Source organism: Ochotona curzoniae, unplaced genomic scaffold (assembly GCF_017591425.1).
Source record: "Ochotona curzoniae isolate NIBS_2020 unplaced genomic scaffold, NIBS_Ocur_1.0 contig_2754, whole genome shotgun sequence".
In the NCBI taxonomy this organism is placed as follows: Eukaryota; Metazoa; Chordata; class Mammalia; order Lagomorpha; family Ochotonidae; genus Ochotona; species Ochotona curzoniae.
In genome coordinates this window covers 19,914,464-19,931,905 of record NW_024465582.1, presented here as the reverse complement: position 1 = coordinate 19,931,905, position 17,442 = coordinate 19,914,464, and the positions used below count along the sequence as shown (strand labels likewise).

The following is a 17,442-nucleotide window of genomic DNA, read 5'->3' as shown; positions in this document are numbered from 1 at the left end:
AAAAAAAAAAGCTTATTTTTATTGGAAAGGCAGATTTACAGAGAGAAGGAGATACAGAGAGAAAAATATCCTGTCTGCTGGTTTACTCCCCAAGTGGCCACAATGGCTGAAACTGAGCCTATTCAAAGTCAGGAACCAGGAGCTTCTTCCGGGTCTCCCACACAGGTGCAGTGTCCTGAGGCTTTGGGCTGTCCTCTACTGCTTTCCCAAACCATAAGCAAGGAGCTGGTGGGAAGTGGAGCAACTGGGACACAGACTGGCACCCATATGGAATCCCATGTACAAGATCAATATTTAGTCACTGAGCCATTGTGCTGGGCCAACAAACCCAGTTGTAAATAATGTATCACCTTATAATTGGTCTCTGAGACAATTTCTGAAAGCCCTGTGAAAGACCAAATGACTGTAACGGACACCTGTGTTGACAAGAAATAACTACCTGGATTTTAATAATATCATTCTTTAAATTCTTAAGTTACTCTTCTTATTCTACTGTGCTTAAAGATAGGACATTAAAAGGTTAATTTACATAGAATCATGGAGTTAGATAAGGACAGGGCTATCAGTTTAAACTGAGACCTCAGGTTACCAAGTCCACATACCAAGCACTGTTCTAACCTGAAAGTTCCTAGGACCTGAGCAAGTGACCAGTTGGGATAATAGGGGGTTATTGTGGCAGAGAAGGTAAAACCACCATCTGCACTCCAGCATACTGTGAGTGCAGCTCCAATCTCAACTCTGTTTACAGTCTCTGTTCTACCGATAGCCCAGCTCCCTGCTAAGGCCCCGGGAAAAGCACTGGGAGATGGCCCACAGACCTCAGCCTGGCCCATCCACAGTGCTGCAGCTACCGGGGGACCAAACCATCATATGGGTGGTTTCTCTGTCTCTCCCTTGCTTTCTCTCTCTTCACCTGACTTTACATAAACAAAACCTTTTCAAAAGTCAGGTTAATAAACTGAGATGGTAAAGATTTCATTCTGACATAACCACCAAATACAGAACACAGAAAAACAGAGGAATATGGTTTTTATTATTTTTTTAATGTATAGGTTCCAACACTGTACTTAGAAATTTCCACAAGTAGGAAAAACAAACTAAACAGTAAAGAACACCAGCATGAATACAAATTCCATTCTGCACTTATGACTATATTAAATGTATATTAACATAATACTTCGATAACATGGCCTCATCTCCTATTGTGTTCTAATGTACACACAGGGAAGGAACTGAGGGAAAACTATAGAATCCTCCATTCCGTGGCAGAAGGGGCACCCTTATTGGAGCCAGAAAAGGGTACCCAAAAGGTGGAGAGAAAAAGACACTCTAACTCTAGCATGTAACCTAGCTGTAGGGTTTTTAAATTGCCATTAAAATGAAATCTGGAAAAGCCTGCAGTCAGACACAGCTCATGGTGTCTGTCTTTAGTGAACGAACAGAAAAATTCACAATGAGACTGGGAAGCCAGGGATATAATTTTTATTGTGCGATGTTCTCTGTGATTTTCACCTCACTGTATTATGCTCAAAAGGATAAGGAAAAGTCTTCAGTCATGACTTTCACCTCAAGTGGGATCAAATGGCAGTTGGATTCCCTCTCAGGGCAACAAAGCAGGCAGAGCTTAACTATGTCTGAAAGCCCAGTTAACATCAGAAAACCCTTCTTGGGAAAGAACAATACAAATGGAAGGATCCTTTAACAAGAGTTTGGTAACCACCAGAGTTCAAATCCAAGAGAAAGCCCAAGTGTGAGAGCACAGCAAGGCCTCAGGTTATCAGACACTCAGTAAAGCACACACTGGACAGAATGCCTTAATTCACTGTTAGAACATCCATAAGAAAAGATGCAGTAAAAATACAAGGCATTAACCCAGGGGGTGGAATTCAAAGATGCCAACTGGCAAAGCAGCAGAGCTTCTTAGTGCCTCCCCAACCTCCCTATATACAACACCCACTCAATGTCATGATTCCCTTTAGTTTGCTTTATTCTTCTTTGTGGTACTCATCACTCGGCCGTGTCATACAATTATTTGTTAAAATGTTTGAATTTCTTCCACTAAAACACGAGCTCTGAAAGAGCACCGTGTTTCACAATGCTACAAGCATAGCCTCACTGTCCAGGACACAACGTGGCACACGTAGACACACAACTGTTGAACTGTGGTACTCTCTTCAGGTTGAGCAGTATCTTGGGGTTACTCAGACTAAATCAAACAATTTACTTAACGGCCTTGACCTCTTACAAAAATGTGTTGTTCTTTGCCTTACCATGCAAAGAAGGAACAAATATTACTAACTATTGGGGTCTATAAATGTTGCCCAATTCTTTGTGGTTTGGAAAGTTATAGGAAAAGCACCCAATAAAGCCCTCAAAACTACCAACTCAGTGTACCAGCCAACTGTTACTGAAACCCAAGCAGTCCACAAGGATCATGAAGGCAAAAATCTAAGTTTTCAGATTCTGAAAAATAGTTCTCATTTTTTCAGAGTTGGAATAATCTAAGTAACCCAGGACTCGGCTCAGGGCTGTGTTTAACTGCATTTGTCCTGGCAGGCACTGACGGCTTACAGATCTGTGGTTGCCTTGTCAGGCATGGCAGTTTGGAGTCAGAAAGCAGCAACCTTTTTGTGCCATCTGGCACTTTAAAATCATTCTTCATGAATTAAAACACACACACACACACACACACATACACATACACAACTAAGTGCCCATTGTGTATTAAACATTGTACATAAATGTAAATTTTTAAAATATGGAATTTACCTATTGGTAGTAAAAATAATTACAAAGCAATGTGATCAGCATAAAATAGGAGAGGAAGACTATGGGAACCAAATGCGGAGTAGCAAAGATTGGCTGGCAAAGGCTGGAGAGAGCCTCTGGACATGATTTCACTGCAGCTGAGTCCTAAGATCAAGTACTCCCTTGCAGCAAAGAAAGATACAGAAGTCATGAAATCTGCAGCCACATTAAAAAATCAAAAGGCTCTGAAGAAGATAAAAATTGCTGGGGGAAAAAAAAACCGTTATGAGTTACTGAAATTCGTAATTTCAGAAGGAGCAACTCAGGATGCTCATGTTCAAGGTGATCACAGGAGTCCATGGCATACCCGCTGGAATGTGATACAGTCACTGGGCCAGAAGACCAGGATAGCAGAGAGCAGGAGACAAAGCGTGACAACTGGAACTGAGGTAGAAAGACTGTAACAGAAAAGGTTATGCTCTCTGGCCTTCAGCACTCAAAGCTACCGCTAAAGACAGAAAACAGTAGAACTACAATACAGCAGGAAGAAATGAGCCCTAAAAACAAATGAACCAACGGTGAACTAACCTGACTTGGTTTTTATCTTCATTTTGCACTTGAGAAGCCATATACTTTAAATACATGTCTAAAAGTAAAATTTTTCAACTTGATGAGCAATGCACGACAAAATCACTAACCACTCTAATTTCTTAGTAGAGTCTTTCACCAGTTACCTTATTCAAATGGGGTCTAATACTATCCGTCTTTCATTTTTGCTACATTTCTATAGTATGTATTCAAAGTACTGAGGTAACTTGATTTTGATCTCTGAAGCAAACTTCAAACAGGGTGACTGAAAGATTATCTTAGGATTGTTCAAATGGTAACAAGTTAAATATATTTCAAATCACAATAAAAAATAAGGAAAACAACTGTGTAGAGTTGAATTAGTGACAGGACATGTGTAGTTCAAGCTGAGTTAACATGCATGCCATTTCAGAAACCAAATTATCATTCCTCCATGGATTTAAGAACACATAAGGAAAGATGGTTACGGCACTGAAAGGAGGGACCATGTTGGATATCTTTACGCAGTGGATGGTTCTCAATTCACTGTCAGTAGGTCTTCTTTTCTGGATCTTTCTTTTGCATTACAAAGATTTTCTTGTTTATTTTCCTGGCTGAAGAAAATCAGATGAACTTACTGGTTACAATGATGCTGAAAGAAGTTTAAAATTTGTTTTGCATTCGTTGTATTCCACTCTTGTTCTTTCAGGGGTCCTTCACACACAGACACGTACTTTCTCAAAATTTTTTCTCCAACTTCTCGGAAATCGAGAGGTTCGCTGTGTGCAGTGCAGCTCGCGCCAGCAGCAGCAGGATCCACGTCACCATGCTCCACCTGTTGCTCTGCACAATGCTTCAATCCCCAGTAACACATTTCTCCACTGTACATCATAGCCAGCAGATGGATGTCACTAAATATTCCTGAAGAAGCCATTGATATTGGGAGATTAAAATGACAAAATTACAAATTGAAGAAAAACAAGACTAGTTACTAAACTCTAGGAAATTTCTTCTCAATAAGCATTTTCCCTTCTGAACAGCACTTAGAATAGCCAAGTGTAACTAGTAACAGAACCTTCATTTTCTCTCTATTTGATCCATAAAAAAAAGCCACTCCCCAGTTGCCCACAACATGCAGGGCTGCGCCAGGCTGAAGACTGGAGCCAGGAGCTCACTCCAGGTTTCCCACATGGCTAGCAGGCACCTGCATACTTGAGCCATCATGTGCTGCTTTCCACAGTGGGCACTACTAGAAAGCTGGACAGGCTCTGGGGCCAGGAGAGACAGGCCACACAGTGGAGGCTCAGCTCAATGTGCCACATGGAGGACCCCAATGTTTCCTTCTTACTGATAGTTTTTCCAAATAGCCAACATGTAATGAAATGTGTATGCATTTAAGGCACACAAAAATTTAGTAGAAAGACAAACATAGCTAATGTCAATGACCTTTGGGGTCAGAGCCCTTCACTTTCAGAGGGAAGCATTTTATATGGAATACAGGATAAATGACACTTTCAGATGGCACTGTAGAACATGCATCCCTGTTCAGGAAATTGCATCCTTTGTTAGTGTCCTAAGATACACTCCTTCTTACTTGTTTTTCAGGACACCGAAATGATAAAAGTAAACTCTGTTAGTCAAATCAGCTTCTGTAGAGCAGTCTTCTGGGAAGTCCCTTGTGACTCTTCCACCCGTGTTTCACTGGTCAGATTTTAAGCAAGTGTCTTCCTGTAGCTGTAAGAAAACCTAGGATATACAGTCCTTAACCTAATCATTTTTCAAATAAGATTAAAGCTTTCTTAATAAGAAAAGGAATGTTGGGTGGTAACTGCAAATTTCTGCCACAAACATCTATGCATCAGAAGAAGTTTAGGACCTGGGTATAGTGAATCATTTTGGTTTTAGACCTAAACGTGAGATCACCTACTCTTAACCATCTCCTATAAAAGGAGGGACTGAGTTCTTGGTGAACCGTGCAACCTGTACAAGATTACACAGCTACAAGTGATGTTCGATTATACATGCCAAGTTTGTTCTCTTCTGTCGCATTTGAAATTTTGATAAATGAAAAGAAATACGAGAAATTGTTAAAAAAAAAAAAAAAACTTCTTGGGAAAAGTTCTGGAATTTTAAGCATACTTTAATTCTTGGTGTATTTGTTTGTTAGCATCTCCAATCTTTTTCTATCTGAGCATGTTTCCTTGACACTAAACACTTGATAAAAACCCTGCAGGCAGTGATTTAAGTGTCATTAACATAGGCCTAGCTAGTGACCCAAAGTTGTTACCTTCTGTTTATTCAGACAAATATCATAGACCAGCTTATTAAAGAGTTCCCCCAGTAGGCACAATTTTTTTTTCTTAATAAATCTGGAGTATTCTGATATGCTTACGGAATGTATACATTTATTATCCCAGATAGCTAATGAACCAGATAGAGACTCTGAAAATGATCTTTGGGTAATCTCATCAGCCGCCCACCAGGAACGATGACATAGGGCTGTTAACCTAGGATACTGAAGCTAATGGTGAGGTAGGCCTTAAACGATATAGAAAACCACAGAAAAGTGGCCTGAATCACCCATTTCTATTATTTTCTTATTTCTAATTAGAAAGTAAGGTACCCGGATGGTATGGAATTGTTATATTCAGGAGGCCTGTGATACTAGTGTTTTCTCTTAGCTGTACTTTGAGTTCACTAGCCCTTAGCTTCAGTCCTTTCTTCAGCAGAAGAATCAAAAGCCTTAGGTAAGGGTCTGCTAGCATTTTCTGGGAACAAGGAGACCCATGTGGCAGTGACTTCTTACGTTCATCCCAAATAAGGATGGTCGATCAGACTGGTCTCTCCAGATGACTAGATCAGAAGCTGGGAAATGTCTCAGAGCCTGTCCTCCTTGAGCTTCTCAGAAACATGGGGAGAGGACTTCCTAATATTCTGAGTAATTCCTTATCATTTAGTGAGAAAATTTTATGAGACATCAAAATACTTTGTGGCTAAATCTTAGTGACCATTTACCTAATTTTATCAGAACTCGAAGTTTGTTTACTATGAGTTTTTTTTCCCTCAAGATATGATAATTTATACATAGGACACTACTTGTCTGTCATTGAATTTCCAACTTTTAAACTTACCAATTACACGTGATAAGCCTCTTGGCCGCATTTCTGAGCCTGACTCCTCTTTGAAAGTTTGGACATAGCCTTACAAAACAGAAGGCTTTTTAAAAAAATCATATCAGGATAAATCCAAAATTAAGTGGAGTAAGTAAAACTGCCATCCAGCTTTCACACCCTTGTTTTAACTACCCCCTTACTGATGTATAATATTGAGGTCTCACCCTGTTTTATGTATACCATTGAAGTTCCTCCCTTCCCTGTAGTCCTTTTACCCCACTGCTCAACCTAGAACCTGAATATCAGATCAGCTAAAGGACAGCCTGAGCTAGTATCACTACATGCCTCCATAGCTGAACAAGGCAGATTTCTGTATATTCTATGTCACTTCCTATTTCAGCAATATTTTGAAGTCCAGGAATTTGTTTTGAATAAGCTCCCTAAATTGTTGTGATGCAAGTAGGTTTGGGCATCACTGCTCCTAGAAGTTGCCTGTTTGCCATGTTTTTGTTTCCCCCGTGCATGTCACACGCAGCCCTCACTCTTACTTTGTGATATGTTCTTGCTCTTTTCATCCTCACCTCCCCAGGTCACATGCCCTTCCAACCTGGGATGTGTAGTTACCAAGGATATACTTAGGGCAAACATTAGTGTTTCACTAAAAAACTACACTAAGTGGGAAAATGAAGCACCAAGGCCATATCATATAAGCGAAGAGCGCGAATATATAGAAAAGCCACTCCTGGGAAGTAGGAAGTCTGAGTTTCGTATTGTTCATCTCTTTCTAATGCATCAGTATTCTAATGCATTTGTTTTCAAAGTGTAGTCTGTGAGCCAGTAGCCTGAGCTTTTGGGTCCTACAAGCTTGTTCAAAAAGGGCAGATTCATAGGCAGATAAGAACAAGAGCAGCTCATCTTGCTCAGCATCTTCTTCAAGTGAAAGAGCACTAAATGTCTACCTGAGGTACTGTCAATGTGTCATAGTGTGACACCTGGCTGGTCAGGGCTACGTGGGATGCAACATACACCAAAACAACATGATGGCATCTCTACAAAGAAGAGATTAGAAGTATGTTTCTATTTCACACAAAAAATATTTTACTCTTTAAATTTTTTACATGTCCTTTTATGACTTTTCTCTGTAAGCTAGCTTGAAATTAAATCAGAGTGAAGCTTAACTAGTTTCTTAAAACCATAAAGAATTTTAAATTGCAGTGTTCCAGGGGCCATTGCGGCAGATTGGCAGGCATCCCTACGCTGCCAGTTTCAGTGCTGGTTGCTCCAGTTCTGACCTGGCCCCCTGCTCATGCTTCAGGGAAAGCAGCAGCAGATGGCCCGAGCGCTTGGGCCCCTGCACCACATGGAGGCCTGGATGAGGCTTCTGGTTCCTGGCTTCTGCCTGGCCCAGCCCTAGTCGCTTTGGTCATCTGAGGAGTGAAACAGGAAATGGAAGACTTCCCTCTCTCTACTTCTGCCTTTCAAATAAGCAAATAAATCTAAAAAAGAAAGAAAGGAAAAAGAAGAAGAAGAAGAAGAAAACTTTCAACAGATGACATTACCTGCGCTCAGTAACTTGGCTGTGTCTAGGTCTTGGAAAGCAACTCCATCATTTAACTGGACAGGACAGCGATAATTTAGCATCTGTAGCAAGTAGCCGATTCCATCAACAAGATACTAAATAGAAGCCCAAAATTGGAAGTATTATTTACACAGCTATATAAATTTCAAATATTTTCCCCATTCTTAACAGGAAATGGGCTGACGTACATACACATATGGCTATTACATTTTGATAGATTAAGGACCTACTGCTTCATTAATACAAAATATTGTCATAAGTATACTCTTCCAAATGCTGCAGTGAGGAAAACTATGAAAAACACTCAATAAAGAGCATTAATTTCAGTAACATGCTTGTCAAAATTATTGTTCAACAGGGTCAAAATAATGAAGATGCATTCAATGATTTTAAAAAGTTAAAATGCAGTTATTATAATATAAAAATATTATGACCAAACTTCCATATTATGACACCTGTATCCATACCCACCCACTTCGTATGCACATTTAAACTGAGCTGGAGTTCTCAGCAATGCAATACTAATACTGACATCTCGGATTGAGAGGTGTGGTCCTAACAGGAAAGATCAGAGGGCCACGCTTTTCAGGGAGCATGGTCCTGTGGGTTCCTCAGAAGTGACAGATGCTCAGTGTCCAACAATGTTTTCTTTGGGTCAAAACAATATGCTTATACATTAACACAGGTTATCTTGTATGTCAAAAAATAAACATTCAGAACTTTGAAGGACTTGTAGATTTTTCCAGCTGACAAAAATGCTCTCAAATGTTAACTATTTTATCTTTTAGACTTCACAATTCCAACTAGTTTAAGATGATGCAGCTAGGAAGTATAAAATGAGACTCTTTAATTCTACTACTCTTAACTACTGTAATGAAGGCAGCTCTGTGAAATCGGTGTCAACAATCTTAAATGTGTAAAGAACACTTGCTCACCTTTTTCAGCAGGGCGGATTTTCCGGAGAGCCATTCTCTCCTTTTTGTCAGAGAATGACAATACATATACAGCAGAGCTCCCCGCCGCCAGGAGAGGCACTCCAGCAGCTCATCCCCCAGCAAGTCGCTGTGCTGAAACACAGAAAACAGAGACACCTGAAGCCTGGGCAGGTCCAAGCGGAAACTCAGATGCCAGCAACTAAAAACAACCTCATGTCACAAGACATGCCCTTGGCATTGTTACTTACACAGGAATGCCTCATAGCCAATCAAGTAGAAGTAGGAGGGGCCAACATCAGGTTAAGTTATAACTCGCGATACCGACATTCTATGTCAGAGAGCAAGTTCAAGTCCCAGCTGCTCTACTTTGGCTCCACCTTCCTGCTAATGTGCCTTGGGAAGCAATGGATATAGGGCAAGTATTTGGGGCCTTGTCATCCATACAGGAGCCAGATGGAGTTCCAGGCTCCAGGCTTAGGCCATTTGGACAATCAGCAGAGGAAGACAGGTTGTCACCCTGTTGCTGTCTGTCTCTCTGTCTTGCCTCTCTTTTCTTTCCTCCTTCCTTCTATTCTCCCTCCATCTCCCTTTCTCTCTGTAACTCTGCTTTTCAAATAAATAAATCTTTGAAAATACAAAATATTTTAGGAGTAAATTCCTCTAATACATTTGAAATAAAAGTAATCTATAATATAATTAATATATTTCAGAGATATGGTAGTTGAAGTGAGATTGCATTTATTTCTACTATTGCTAGAATAAAATGAAAAAGCTGAACACACACACCAAAAAAAGTTTTAGTAAGTCAGTATCTTTACAGCTATCTGTCACTTAAATCTGGATGACTTTTTTTCAGTTAGCCTGTCTTGGCACAGACAGCCAAGAAGATACCCAGATAGAGAATCAGCAGGCAGTTACAGAAAAGAAACTGTCTACTCAGAAGAGTACCATGGCTAGAGACATAGAATTTGGAGTCATGTAAATGGAGAGCACATGAAGAGGCGAGTGGACCAGGTTGTCAAGCAAAGACAGAACAGAGGCTGCCAGAGGCATGGGGGAGCCATCCTTGGGGAGTGCCTATGGTCCAAGTTGAATAGAAGGGAAGTGTTAGAGAAACAACAGGAAGTTCCTCTTCTCGGAGAGGAACCAGGAGAAAAGGAGCATGCAGGGTGTCATGGGGACAGGTGAGCGATGCTACGAAAGGCAGCACATTGCTGTTCAGCAGGATAAGAACTGTAAAAAAGGACAGTACATTAACACACCTGTGAAAGGAAAAAGAGCAGAAGTAAGGAATGCCTGGGTTTAGAAAATGAGGAGGTGCTGCAATTACAATTCCATTATGCAAATATTCCAAAGCTACTTAGTAAAACACTTATTAGTAAAATAAGGTAGTTTGGCTGTGGTGTTTGAAATTTTAAGCTCACTCATCTTATTCCTTCTATATTAATTTGAAAAGAATCAAGAGTACAATCAAAAGGGAAAAAATACAAACTCTCAGAGCAGAATAGCAAGAACTAAGAGGACTCCACCATAGTTTGTAAAAATGCAAAACTTACTTTTGGATACATATTATTTTCTTTAACCAAAACTTCCGGTTCTGAAAGAAAACGGATCAGTTCTTTTACTTTCTGCGCAGAAAAGTCCTCTGGAAAATCTTCATCTACTAACTTGTTCTCCTCAAAATACGTCATGTCCAAAATAGCCTAAAAGGAGAAAAAGCTAAAGCTTGTGAGAATAACATATATTTTAGCAGAAATTAAATCTCCTACCATACTATGTAAGTTTGATAAAAGTAGGTAAAATGTAACATAATTTGAGAAAAAGCTTCCATGACTATTTTAGTCCACACATACTTTAAACCGAGTCAAATTACATGAGTAATTACAAAATTAGATATACACTGAATTAAAGATAATCTCACTTCCCTCAAAAACATAAAGTAGGATGGTTTCAGTGTTAATCACATGCAATGTAATTATTGAAAAATGTATCATTGCATTCTTTGGCATGTATGTGTACATAACCCCTTACATTTTCTAAGCACTTGATATCCTAAGGTCACCATCACTGATTTGGCAGAGTGAATCTTCAAAGGACTCACCTGCTCCCTCAGATGCAGAGCCACCAACATGATGCAGTTCAAACCTTCAGTCACCAGGATCTTTGATACAGGAGATACTCTGCAAGCACCTTAAAATTACTGCATCCTTTTTCTTGTTTTAATCTACTGGACTAAGACTAAGGAGAGTGGGTTCTAATGTCAGTTCTATCCCCAGTCACCCAACCAAAGACAAATCCTTTTTATCTCTGTTGAGCCTCCATTTTTTCACTGGTGAAATGATACTTTGGGATGAAATGCCTTCCCAGGCTCCTTGCTTGGAGGGAAAAACGAATCAACAAGTGAAAAGCCCTTATATCCTTCCATCCTTCCATGGCACATAGTCAGTGATCCTTGTTACTGTGGAAAAAACCTAGCTAAAACGAGAGCTCATCATGCTATGGAAGATCTGTTGATTCAGAACCAAGACAGGGCTCAATAGAGTCTGGGAGATTTCAATCTGTACCTCTAGATTGTTTGGCTTATTCTTGGAAAGAAGTTAAAATGTTTAGAACACTTTGATGTGAAAGACTTGACATGATGACATGCATCCTATGGAAAGAAGCAGTGAGTGCTCAGAAAGGAAATGCAGTGCCGGACTTCGCTGGAGCTTCCCAATAACTGTTAGAGGCTCATTCAGCCAGGACAAGTGAAAGCAGAAATGATCTTCATGTAGCTCCTGGGAGAGCACACTGCCGGGCATGTGAATGCTTTGAGTGCTATGGAAGCCTAACCAGGTTTACTCTGCTTTCTCTCTAACCTCATCTTTACTAGTCCTTAGCAATCAAGAAAACGTATATGGAAAGCACTCTAACTACGGAGTATTACAATAATGTTAGTTAATGCAATGAATTATGGTCTTATGTCATCTTGCCACAGTAGAGTTTGGAAACATAGGTGCTGTCACAAAGAAGCATCAACTTGAAATGAAAATAAACAAGGAGAACAGAAAAATCTATGGATGTGCCTGCCATTAGCAGGAGAAATCATATGCAGAATTCTAAAGTGCATTTCAAAGAGAAAAAACATCAGGACTTGAGCAATGCCTCCATTACTATTAAAAAAAAATTAAATAAAAAAGAAACCATTTTGTATGTCTTTCCTGAATTTTTATTTTTGAAACACTTATGTATTTTCATTTCAAAGGCAGATTTTACAGAGAAGACTACAGATAGAGGTTTTCCATTCCGATTCACTCCCCCAAATGACTGTAACAACCAGAGATGAGCTTATCCAAAGCTGGGAATCAGGAACTTCTTCCAGGTCTCCCATGTGGGTGCAGAGTCCCAAAGACTCTGGCCACCCTCCAATGCCTGTCCAGGCTACCAATAAAGAGCTGAACTGGAAGTGGAGCAGCCATGACAAAAACCGCTGGCTGTATGGCATGTCACTACCATAGGATGAAGGATTAGCCTGTCGTGCCAAGACAAAGGCGTAGCCCCGTCTTTTCTTATCAATCCCACTAACAAACTTTACTTTTTGAAATACTGCCTCAGTACATTGGCACCTGCAGAGGACACCTGGTACCATAACAGAGAATGGAGGACAGAACAAATCGATCAGCTATCCCAGCCAAGCGCTGACAGTGAATACCTGGGCAAACGGAGACTCTAAGGTGGACTAAGTCAGCCAGTGGATTCTGAAAGACTTCATTGCGATTGGAGTGATAACACTGACAGCAATATGGAACTGCTGAGCTAGCAAAATCACTCGAGCAGGACTCTTGGAGCATGTCCCACAGGGGACCCTGGGATGGTCGGGAGGCTGGGTATGGCTTCTACCCTTATCTCTTCCTTCCCCCAGATACAGGAGGGGAAAAAAGAGATTGTCAAAATAATGGCCTCACCCACTTTCCTCCAGCCCTTGACCCTTTGCACCCTAATCAACTATATAAAAAATATCAAAAATAAAATTGAACACTGCCTCAAAGTGTGAGGTCTATATGCTTTACACAATTTTTTTTTTAACTGAAGTCCTTTAAATACAGAACAAGTCAATGTACTGAAGCAGCTGAGTGCGTCGGTGGACCAGGAGGCTTATCGGGAGCAGGAACACTTGATGCAGAGATTCATCTTGGAGCAACTGAGTGCAACTGTTACACCTCCTTCCTCCCTACCTCCTCCGTCCTGAAGAGCAGAAGGCAGCCCTAACCCCAGTGCTGTCTGTGTCTTCTCACCTTTCCCAGCGTAAATAGCTAGGTTACTCCCAGCCTTTCTGCTTTCTTCAATTTTAATTCACATAAGAAAAACAATTCTAGAGACTGCTACTTTCACCCAATTTAGTGATTAAGGAGAGCTTTGTGCACCCTGGCTTGTTGGGATGTAAGTCTGTGTGTGTCATCCTGCAAGTGTGGATGATGGCCGCATGCAGATTAAATTATTTCTCCATTAAGCCTCTCCTGGTTCTTGGATCAATCATGACACTGTAATTCCACCTAAATTTTGGAGTCAGCCACTTAAAGCAACAATTGTAGCCTCATGCGAGAGTCCCCATCTGTGTTAGTACCTGTGTGTAAAGTTCCAGAAGACTTGATGGATTGGAACATTCTTTCTCTTCTCCACACAGGAGTTTCAATTTTTCTAAAGCTGCAGAGGCCCGAATTAAAAAGTGATCTGGAAGGAATAAAAATATAATAATTTTACATAGTTTGAATGCTATTTAAATAAAACGTCATGTACCTGAAATGACAAAATGATTTTCTAGCATATAGAGAAACCATATTATAGTAATATTTTTTTGAAATAAGAAGCATATTATACCAATTAATCCTAGTTAAGTCAATTTATCATGAAAATCTATTCCAGCATGTCAATCTTTCTACATTTACTGTTGCCATTTCTTTTTTTTAGAATCTTTACTTTATTTTCAATATTGATTACATAGCCATGTGGGCCTCTGATTAGGGTGTGGAATGTTGAGGTGACACTGCTGCCATTTCTTCATGCAATCTATGGTCTCATAATGACTCTCTTAGATGTTGATGCAATCAGAATGTGCAAGTAAACTGAAAATCCCATACCAGAATAGTATAAACACTATACATAAATGCATAGAAAGATTTTTACAGAAAACTTTTTTTAAAAAATTTTATTTATTTTATTGGAAAGGCAAATTTATAGAGGAGAGATCAAGCGAAAGATCTTCCATCTGCTGATTCACTCCTGACATAGCTGCAAGAGCCAGGAGCACTTGAAGGCAGAGGATTAGCTAGTTGAGCTACCATGCCAGCCCCCACAGAAAATTTTTAATTTCATAAATGCACTTGTAAATGTAAGCTTTCACAAATATAACTAAAAAAAAAAATGTCAAAGCAAATGCCTTATAAAATGTCAGCACTCTGGGCAGTTATCTTTACCATGATTGTTTTTATAGCTGTTAAACAAAAATTCTATAATGCATTTCTGCTTCATGTTTAAAATTTAGAAATGAGAGACAGAAACCTAGAGGGCTCCTCTCCCCAGAGGCCCTTGTTCACTAGTGACCAAATGAGGACCCCCCCAAGGGTTCCCAGCAAACTCTAACCTGTACGGAGATCAGATATAGATGCTGCGAGATCCACTCTCCCCTAAACTGAAAGCTACTTCTTTGGCTGGCTTCCCATCCCTCCTCAGCCCCAGAAGCACACCTACACAACTCAGAAAAAGTTACTGTGACCTGAAGTCTTCCGAGCTTCCTTAGAGATGAGGTTGACATTTAACTTGGCAGTTATAACTTTAGATGTAAACATTTACACCGAATTCGCTAAAAACACTGCCAAAGCAGTGCCAGGTCAATCCATAACATTATCATGGCTTAGGGTGCGGAGGCTGCAAAGCTGAGATTTTTTTTTTTTTCAAAGCCCACAAAAGTGCACTATTTTTACGATTTAGTCAAAGTCCTGAGCAGAAAGACAATAGATACAAGTAATTGTTAACCTCTGGAAAGCACCAGATTACACCTGCTTACACAAAAGGAAGGAACAAAACCTGGCCAGAAACTGGGCATTCTTAGATGGCATGATGTTTAACTAAGTCTGATCTAATTTGAAAAAAAAAAAAAGAGCAGGAACTAGCAAGTCCTGTAACCTAATAAAAATATAGTTCTATTAAAGAACAACATTTTAATACAGATTGTTTTTATTGTCAATGTCAATTCAAATAACGCAACCTTGTTTTAAGTAAACTTTACAGAGTGAGATAGTCTTGTTGACAATTCTTTAATTAGGTTGAATTGATTTCACTACTGACTAATAGCTCATAACCTGGACCACTGTCTTTAGGACTGCAGTAAACTTAAAATCTTGACAAAGGAAATATATGCAGCAACATGTTTGTTATTCCTGGGTCTCCTTGGAGGTGAACTGGATACATCCTAGCAACAGTTCCCAGGTTCTGGGACCTCTACAGGTTTCAAGGCAGTCCGTGGATATTTTTGAAGAAGACACCTTAAAGGGAAAAATCATGTGGCAGTCTTCGCTGGGTATTTTGAAATACTTGGTAGTATGTTGCTGTTTCTATTCAACAGACTCGCCAACTGTTCAATCGCTTGGGAAAATGTCCCCTCTCCTGTGTCTGAGGACACGGTGATGGTGCATAAAAAGTTTAAAATGTATCCAAAGCAAAGGCTCAAAACTAACCCAAAAAAAGGAGTTCTGTAAAACTGAGAAGGGACGAAAATAAAATGAGACTGAAAACTGGAAGATCAAGGTAACTGCCAATTTTTCAAAGGAAACTGCTCAGGCATTCCCAGAGCCCTTCCCTGAAATCGTCTGAGCTGCACCTGCAAAAGCCCTTCTGCAAAAACCCAAAATATAAACAAACACAGAAACAACCCGGAAAGAGCCACTGCTGAACCCGCCCATCTGTCTTCGCTGCCTGCACAGCCATGGTTACTCACTGGAGGACCAACAGTCAGTCTGATCCTCGATTTCAGCTCTCCTGTGTCCCCCGTCGCCCCAAAGACAGTACACAACCGGCGGAGACGGGAGCAGGGACAGGATGGCACTAGTTAGGAAACGAAAGATTCTGCAAGCACAGGCTTTGGCTCTGTGACTTCCGGCGTGATGGGCAATCGATGCATGGGGTGGTCAACAACAAACTAAAGATCTTGGGGTAGCAGTGGCCTGGGACCCCTGCACCCCGGGGTCTGCAGGCCTCGGCCGCCCGCACTGACGGCCTTCAAGCGTCAGCCCTGAACCATCGTGCGCCAAGCCCGCCGCCCTCTCCTCGGCTCCCTCACCGTCTTCACCGGCGGCTTCACTTAGCTGCTGTATATGGGCCTGAGCCAGGTCCCCGAGCTCTTCCACTCGCCTCACCACAGAGCACCCTGCGGCCGCCATGGCCACAACGGGCGGGCGCGCCCCGACCACGTGACCGCGCCGGCCGCGATCACCTGATCCCCAGGCGCCAGCAAGGCGTGGGGGCGGAGCTCCTGTGGTTGGTAGGCGGAGACATCAGCCCCGGAAGAAGGTAGACCCCGGCCGGCAGAGGTCGTTCCGGGTTATTTTCCCGACCGCCCCGCCCATTCGGATGCTCATAATCCTGTGCCGATTGGAGGGGCGGCTCTGACGTCAGGACACACCTGTCTCCCGCCCCCTCATCTAAACCAATCAGGAATCAACCCTGGCCTCACGCTGAGCCAATAGGAAGTCCCGGTAGCAGAGCGGCTGGCGGGAGGGCCGAGAGGAAGGTTGGTGGAGAAGACTGTGGACTGAAAAGGTCGTGTTCTTACAATCCCGTGGTCATAAAAGGAAAGCCTGGCGGCCTAGTGTGTCAGGTCAGGAAGCTTCCAGTATTCGTCGCTAAATACCGCCTAAGTCTGAATTTTAGTGAAAGCACGTTAAGCAGCTGGCAACCACCAGTTGTAAAAAGTGGCGGCCGCAGCACGTCCGCATACTCTCCTTTAGGGCCTTGTCACTCACCCAACTGGGCGAAGCACGCATCCCACAGGTCCAACTTCCGCTCTGTATTCCCTGCCGCCTTCTTCCTTCGCCCCAGTGAGCAGGTTTAATTCCAGGTGATAGAGACTTTGGGAGAACAAAGCAGGCTCTGGAAGGATTCTTTGCTTTAAGTTCACAGTGAGGTAAGAATGAGTGAAAACAGCAAAGAAGACAGCCCCTGAATGGTTTCACTCTTTAAAAAAAAATCTGTTGTTCCGTGTTCGTGCTCAGTAGGCTCTGGGGTTAACACTGCTTTCTGGCTCTGAGTGGCAGGTTGTTATGGCAGGGAATTCAGATGGCGAAATCAGGACGGAATCCGGGCCAGATGTAATTCCAGCTGCTCCAACGTGCCCTTCATTTTTGACTCCTCCAGCTTCTTCTGCTCCTGTTCTTGATTTTTGGCCTGAAGGCCTTGTCTCCTACATTCACTGCTGGAACTCCCTGGCCGTCTCAGGGGGCTGCTTCCTGCCGTCTTGGGAGCTGAA

The 17,442-nt window shown here is 41.6% G+C and overlaps 1 protein-coding gene across 1 annotated transcript; it reads right to left on the bottom strand.

The window, feature by feature from the left end:
* Positions 1-1,011: 1,011 nt before the first annotated feature.
* Positions 1,012-16,381, bottom strand: CUNH5orf51 (chromosome unknown C5orf51 homolog). The gene is made up of 6 exons (XM_040977500.1): positions 16,258-16,381; positions 13,546-13,652; positions 10,499-10,645; positions 8,943-9,074; positions 7,988-8,102; positions 1,012-4,236 (listed from the first exon to the last, which is right to left on the bottom strand). Exons 1-6 carry the CDS (start codon positions 16,355-16,357, stop codon positions 3,950-3,952), a joined length of 888 nt encoding a protein of 295 aa, XP_040833434.1. The 5' UTR covers positions 16,358-16,381; the 3' UTR covers positions 1,012-3,949.
* Between the last annotated feature and the right edge of the window lie 1,061 nt (positions 16,382-17,442).

Excerpts from the sequence above, each read along its gene's own strand:
- CUNH5orf51 (XM_040977500.1), bottom strand. The coding sequence starts at position 16,357 with ATGGCGGCCGCAGGGTGCTCTGTGGTGAGGCGAGTGGAAGAGCTCGGG. Across the intron at positions 13,653-16,257 it reads TGAAGCCGCCGGTGAAGACG|ATCACTTTTTAATTCGGGCC; the intron begins GTGAGGGAGCCG and ends TATTCCTTCCAG. Across the intron at positions 8,103-8,942 it reads AATCCGCCCTGCTGAAAAAG|TATCTTGTTGATGGAATCGG; the intron begins GTGAGCAAGTGT and ends GCTTCTATTTAG.